This window comes from Ovis aries, chromosome 11 (genome assembly GCF_016772045.2).
Source record: "Ovis aries strain OAR_USU_Benz2616 breed Rambouillet chromosome 11, ARS-UI_Ramb_v3.0, whole genome shotgun sequence".
NCBI classification, from domain to species: Eukaryota; Metazoa; Chordata; class Mammalia; order Artiodactyla; family Bovidae; genus Ovis; species Ovis aries.
This window is the reverse complement of record NC_056064.1, coordinates 35,645,765-35,652,808: the sequence shown is the minus strand read 5'-3', so window position 1 is coordinate 35,652,808 and position 7,044 is coordinate 35,645,765. Positions and strand designations below refer to the sequence as shown.

Below are 7,044 nucleotides of genomic sequence, written 5' to 3'. Positions count from 1 at the left end.
TTCCTCAAATCTAAAACGAAGGCACAGTTTGTTGTGAGGGTTAAATGAGACAATGCACACAGTCTGGCCCACGTTATGACCCCAGGAAATATCCTACTGCTGCTCACCAGGGGTGACCTTCTCCTTCATAAAGCAGGGAGACGACAGCCAACTGGCTCTTCCTGGGCAAAGGCTTCATGGTCGTCAGCAAGGCAGCTCGGCTGCCCAGCACTGTCCTGAGACACAGTGACCACGTAGGTTCTCTTGGAGCAGGGAGTGTGTCAGTCGAGGAGCAGGAATGTGATACGTCCCGGAGCTGGGGGAGCTGGAGCATAGCTGGTATGTGTCTCTGGAATGATTTGGGGAAAATTCACCGAAGTTGGAACTTGAGACGCAAACTGCCCAGGATAGAGAGATAGGGGGCTGTCCGCACGCAGCCCCCCCTACCCTGAGACCTGGTGCTGGGGTGGGAGTCGGCTTACACAGCACAGGCTGCTCAGGCCCGCCCTGGAATGGCCGTGAACTTGTTGTTTTTCCACGTCATTTGCTCTCAGATGTACTATCGGGCCGGCGATGCTAACCCTGCGGCTGCAGGTCCTTCCTTATAACAAGTGAGTGTGTGTTCTTCGGAGGTGGCCAACGGGAGGAGGGGGCCCGGCTGAGAGGTGGGGGGAAGGGAAGCAAGCCTCTTCATGTAGTACAGTGAGCTGGCGTGTCCTGGAGCCAGCTCCCCCCAAAGCACATGCCATTTCTGGCCCCTGAAGGGGTTAAAGGCCTCCTGGAGTCAAAAACAAGCAGGTGTCCCACCGTGCCAGATACGCCGCCTAAACTGCTTCCAGCTTTTTTTTTTTCTGCAACAAGTCTGTGATCAGCCACAGGACAGAGGAGCCGGCAGCCTGCCTGTGACAGGCGTCAGGTTAGCTCGCTCCCACTCGGGTGGCGTGCCCAGGACATAAATCCAGGCTCTGGCCCCGGTGCGGCTCCTCTCCCGGCACACTCCGGAGAGGAAGCTCCCTTTATCTGAGGCTCCGCAGCCCGGCGGACTCCACAGACTCGGTGGAGGCAGCCTCAGCAGCCGCAGCAGCCCACGGAGGCCCACTGGGGTCGGCAGGGCAGGTGTCTGCGGCCCTGAGGAGCAGAAGGCCCAGGGGCCCAGCCCTGGCGTCCTCTCAGGGGAGGTCTCTGGCCGCTGCAGACCTCAGCATGTGGGCCCTGCGGGGCTGCCGTTCCTGGTCCCTCTGGGGGCAGGGGGCAGCCTTGCTGTTGCTGCTGCTTGGGGTACCCCCTCGAGGCCTGGCCCTGCCGCCCCTCCGATACTCTCACGCCGGCATCTGTCCCAACGACATGAATCCCAACCTCTGGGTGGATGCCCAGAGCACCTGCAAGCGGGAGTGTGAGACGGACCAGGTGAGTGTGAACCCGGAGGCCTGAGCCAGGCCAAGCAGTCTTGTTGGCGAGGCAGAGTGGGAGCTGGGTGGTGAGAACAACGCAAAACAGGGAAGAACCTGGCCCCCAGCCACACGGGCATAAACAGGGTGTGATGTCTTAACTTCGAGTCCTGGAAGAAGAGATGGATGTGATGCGGGAATTTCTCAGGGACTGGAAATCCTCGGATTCGTGGTTTCAGGTCTGCTAGGGGCTGCTCTGAGCCAGCACTATGCCAGGCACATCAGAGAGACTGGCTCAACCCACCCACAGCCTGTCAACAGGTGAGAGAGAAACTTGGGACACTGCATGGAAGAGCACAAGGCTCCAGGGCCAGGGAGGTCAGATCCGCATCCATCTGACCACAAAGCCGATGCTTCATCCAGCCTCTGGGCCACCTCTGGGGGTTAGGACCCTGACCCTGAGATCAGTGCAGGCTGATGGGGAGGGTGCGCAGGAGTGGATCTGAATAGATTCTCTGGGTGTCTGTGAGAGGGAAGTGGACTAGGTTTCAACCTGGTGATCCCTCAATCCTCACAGTGCTCAGGGCAGGCCTGGCTCTACCTGGTTCTTGGACAATTCTCTCCCTGCTCCTGCATTCAAGGGTTGTTCCTGTTACTTTTCCCAGGGTGAAGAGCCTGCTAGTACCTGGCACCTGCCTAGGCAGAGGTAATTCCCGACAGTCTGGCAGCTGCTGGGCTTGGACTGATCTGGGCATCACCAGGGTGCTCCCTCTGCCAAATGTACATAACCTATGAGAGCACAGACTGGTCCTGGAGAGAGCGGCCTGTCCCTCAGAGAGCCCAGGGGACAATCTCAGCCTCTCACTGTTCATGAGCAACGGGAGAGCAGAGGGAAAGGAAGATAAAGCCTGGATAGGGGTGGAAAAGTGTTCCTATCAGGCTGAGATCAGGCAGTTGGTTGGCCACATTTGTAGGCAAGGCTGTTTCAGGGGCTTGGAGACAGTGAGACTCTGGCTGATTTTATGTCTTGGGGAGAAGCTCCTCTGTGCGGCTGGGGATTTGGCCTATGGATACATTCTGAGCCCTTAAGCAAAAACCATTCTGAAAATTCCCTCCAGGTTTTCTGTGCCCAGAAGTACCTTTCCCTTCTCCCCAAGGACCCAGTCTTTCATGGACCTCCAAGTCCTGAAGGAGATTCCCAGGCCAGAGTCGTCAAGGAATCGAGTGATGCTCGGGCAAGGAACAGGTTCTCCTGCTGCTCAGCCCCCTCCTGCCCTCACCCCCAATAGGTCCCTCTCCCTCAGGAGCCAGCTCTGAGATCTGTCCATCCCTGCCCTAGAGCCTCCCTGGTGTGGCCTAGAAGCCTATGCCAAGCAAGGGCTGCAAAACAAAGTCCCCATTCTGAGCCGAGAGGGAAAAACAGTGAACAAGTCTAACAGGCAGCCCTCAGCTGATGTGGCCGCATGAGGCCAGCCCTGGTGGGGAGCGGCTCACAGAGCCGTGACCAGGGCTCAGGATTAGGGGCATTGCCCACATCCTGGAGAAAATACCACGTGAAATCCTTGTTTGTGTCAGCCCCAGAGCATGTTGCTAATTTTGAGGAATTAGACTAATGCCTTTCATGGCTCCACAGAGAATCAGAAGGAATTACAGTCTGGCAAGTCCTTGATGACGGCCTGGCTGACCTTTGCCGCACAAGGGAACTTCATTTTTTGCTATTGATTTCCCCATGCAAAGGCCCACATGTTGGAACTAGCATGGCCCACAGTGATGAGACCTGATGTCCTGGGCCTGTCTTGCCTGCCCTTCCTCTAGGCTTTGGATGAACAGGGGCCAGCATGAGAGCTGCCTGGTGTGTACACGTGCCTTCCTTGTGTACATGCACAGCTTTGAACAGCTGTCCCAGCAGTGTCTGACTTTTCCTTTTTAGCATTTGGCCAGGGCATTCCCAATGGAAAAGACACAAAGGCGGGCTCAGTTGTTCCAGGTGACACCTCACTGTGGGAATGGTAAATTGCAGACAAAAAACTCTCATTTCTGAATCCCATCACCTCGAGCTTGAAGTCCTTTCCCACCAGTTCCCAGCTCTGAGGGCTTGAATGTCACCTCACTTAGCCTTCACATTCTCATTTCATCTCATGCTAGACGGAAGACTTTTCTTTGTGGAGTATGTGATCCGCCTCTTCCCACACTGCTAGCCGTGTGACCTTGGGCAAGTTACCTTATCTCTCGGTGCCTCAGTTATCATTGCCTGTGAAGTGGGAATGTTGGTTATACCCACTGTAATGAGCATGAGATAAGTTGATAGTTGTAAACATTTTTAGAAGAAGGCCTGGCAAATAGTGGGTGCTACGAATATGTTAGTTATTATATCAAAATGATTTTCTCATGGTAGGCGAGCACATATTAGTCCCCTTCCCTGTAAACCGTGGGGGACGTTGGGGGAGACTGTGCTCTCTTCCTTCTCCTTCTCGTTCAGACCTCTCCATCTGGCTCTCCCCAGGAGTGTGAGACCTATGAGAAGTGCTGCCCCAACGTGTGTGGGACCAAGAGCTGTGTGGCGGCCCGCTACATGGATGTGAAGGGGAAGAAGGGCCCCGTGGGCATGCCCAAGGAGGCCACATGCGAACATTTCATGTGTCTGCAGCAGGGCTCTGAGTGTGACATCTGGGACGGCCAGCCAGTGTGCAAATGCAGAGATCGCTGTGAGAAGGAGCCCAGTTTCACCTGCGCCTCCGATGGCCTCACCTACTATAACCGCTGCTACATGGACGCTGAGGCCTGCTCCAAGGGCATCACGCTGGCTGTCGTCACCTGCCGCTATCACTTCACCTGGCCCAACACCAGCCCCTCACCACCCGAGACCACTGTGCATCCCACCACGGCTCCTCCAGAGACCCCCGGGCTGGACGCCACGGCCCCAGCTTTGCTCAACCACCCTGCCCACCAGTCAGTCACTGTGGGTGAGACCGTGAGCTTCCTTTGTGATGTGGTGGGCCGGCCCCGGCCAGAGATCACCTGGGAGAAACAGCTGGAAGACCGAGAGAATGTGGTTATGAGGCCCAACCATGTACGCGGCAACGTGGTGGTCACCAACATCGCCCAGCTGGTCATCTACAACGCCCAGCCCCAGGACGCTGGCATCTACACCTGCACAGCCCGCAACGCCGCTGGCGTCCTGCGCGCTGACTTCCCACTGTCGGTGGTCAGTGGGGGCCAGGCTTCAGCCACCGCAGAGAGTAGCCCCAGTGGCACGGCCTTCCCCACAGCTGAGTGCCTGAAGCCCCCTGACAGCGATGACTGTGGTGAGGAGCAGGTCCGCTGGTACTTCGACGCCCAAGCCAACAACTGCCTGACCTTCACCTTCGGCCGCTGCCACCACAACCGCAACCACTTTGAGACCTATGAGGCCTGCATGCTGGCCTGCATGAGCGGGTCGCTGGCCGTGTGCAGCCTGCCTGCCTTGCAGGGGCCCTGCAAGGCCTATGCGCCCCGCTGGGCCTACAACAGCCAGACAGGCCAGTGCCAGTCCTTTGTCTACGGTGGCTGCGAGGGCAACGGCAACAACTTTGAGAGTCGTGAGGACTGCGAGGAGTCCTGCCCCTTCCCTCGGGGGAACCAGCGCTGCCGGGCCTGCAAGCCGAGGCAGAAGCTTGTCACCAGCTTCTGTCGGAGCGACTTTGTCATCTTGGGCCGAATCTCCGAGCTGACCGAGGAGCCCGATTCAGGTCGTGCCCTGGTGACTGTGGACGAGGTCCTAAAGGATGAGAAGATGGGCCTCAAGTTCCTGGGCCGGGAGCCGCTGGAGGTCACTCTGCTCCACATGGACTGGACCTGCCCCTGCCCCAATGTGACAGTGGGCGAGATGCCACTCATCATCATGGGCGAGGTGGACGGCGGCATGGCCACGCTGCGGCCCGACAGCTTCGTGGGAGCCTCGAGCACCCGGCGGGCTCGGAAGCTGCGTGAGGTCATGCACAAGAAAACCTGCGATGTCCTCAAGGACTTCCCAGGCTTGCAGTGAAGCCCTCTGCCTCTCCCCAGCCCTCTTTCTGATCCTCTTCTATTTACCCATTCCTGGTGACCCTCAGTCAGCAAACTGGGCAAGGTCAGATTAGACAGGCCAACGGGGGAAGAGTGGTCAGTGCATCAGAAAAACCCCCCCAGAGGATCTTAAATCAGCTTCTATTCTTTGGATTTGATCATGGGTGGGAGGGGGACAAAAGAAGTCAACCAACATTTGCAGGTTATTCCTGATGGCCAGTCTCCTCTGACTTTGTTATCTTCTTTTGGCTGACCACTCCCTCCCCTGGCTCTCCCAGACTCCCTGCCCATAGCCAGACTCCCAGGCAGGATTCTAGAGATGGCGGCTGGCTGTAGGATGGTCACAGGAATAACTGAATGAATTGGTTTGCTAAAAAGGTAGGTGGGGATAGAAAGGAGAGCCCAGGAACTAACTGGATAAACTCCCCACAGCCCTCCAGAGCACTATGAACAGAGACCACCTCGTGGTGAGGGTTGTGGGAAGCAGGAAGCAGGAGGCATGATCCAGCCCGGGGCACAACTTGCCTTAAGTGGAGGCTGCCAGACAAGTCCTTTGGGTGGTGGCCAGCCTGTGCTTTGATCATGTTGGCCTAGCAGTCTCTGAGGCCACCACAGCACAAGCAGAATATGTTTGTCATGCTTCTTCCCCCTGGCTTTATTGATTGGTATATTGATTATTGATTTATTGATTCAGTTTTGTTCAGTCCAAGTCAGTGGAAATTTTCTGAACACTTACTGGGTGCCAGGTGCTAGGACCACAGAGAGACGTTAGCTACTGCCCAGCTCACAGTGACTGAACACGAATGTCCAGATCCCAGGGCTCTCCCAGAAGCAGATAAATGGCTGGTGCTCCCAGCTGGCAAAAGATCCCTTTAACACATAGTGCGCTCTCAGTTGCCACTCGCTTCCTCAGACACAAAGTCAATAGAAGCCCCAGGGTCTGTTCTGATGGGAAGAGAAATAAAGGAAGAGGAAAAGCAAGGCAAGGAAGTGGGTTGGTAAAAGAAGGAAAGAGGGAAGACCGGGAGGTAGGCTTGGGAAGGGAAAGGAATGCTGCTCAATGCTCCCATCTGGTGGTGGTCTCTGGAGCTGCAGGGGCCTAGAGGGAGACTCTAGGTGTGGACTGGGAGGGCCAGTTTGAGGATGTGGCAGCTTGTTGATTTCTGTTTCTGGACTTCCAGGACAAGTCCGCTAGCCCACTACTAGATTTAGGATTTGAGAAAGCCACTGTCAGCTCTTCATCTACCCCTCTTCAATCCTCCTCAGCCTTCATTATGTCCATGCCCCTCCAAAGCTGAAGAAGATCATTGTGGGGCATTCTCATTTCTTCCTCAAATGTAGGGGGAAGATACCAATTAAAAGCCCATAGTATCGACAGCCCTTCCTGTGTGATTCACTTGGGCTAATGCGTAGGTGGGAGAGGGGAGTGGTGGGCAGTGTCATTTGCTTTGGTGACCTACCTTGGGGGGAGCACAGGGGGAATCTAGCCAACCGGATCCCATTTGAGTGATGGAGAGACACTGCTAACACTTGGCCCATTTTGCAGTGCCATGACTCCTTACTGCGGTGCCCCCTGGAGCTTTGTGCATTAGGCACAGGAGAGCTGAGGCCAGGTGACTCACCCAGGAACTTG

At 56.2% G+C, this 7,044-nt stretch overlaps 1 protein-coding gene across 3 annotated transcripts; it reads left to right on the top strand.

Annotated features, from left to right (window-relative positions):
• Positions 1-281: 281 nt before the first annotated feature.
• Positions 282-6,788, top strand: WFIKKN2 (WAP, follistatin/kazal, immunoglobulin, kunitz and netrin domain containing 2). Of its 3 annotated transcripts, none has more exons than XM_060395533.1 (2): positions 282-590; positions 3,871-6,788. In XM_060395533.1, the coding sequence occupies exon 2, from the start codon at positions 3,940-3,942 to the stop codon at positions 5,389-5,391; it is 1,452 nt and encodes a 483-aa protein (XP_060251516.1). In that variant the 5' UTR covers positions 282-590; positions 3,871-3,939; the 3' UTR covers positions 5,392-6,788. The 3 variants fall into 3 exon arrangements, with proteins under 3 accessions (XP_060251516.1, XP_004012806.1, XP_027830540.1); XM_004012757.6 differs by lacking the exon at positions 282-590 and adding an exon at positions 1,027-1,386; XM_027974739.3 differs by lacking the exon at positions 282-590 and adding an exon at positions 1,427-2,073.
• Positions 6,789-7,044: the final 256 nt, after the last annotated feature.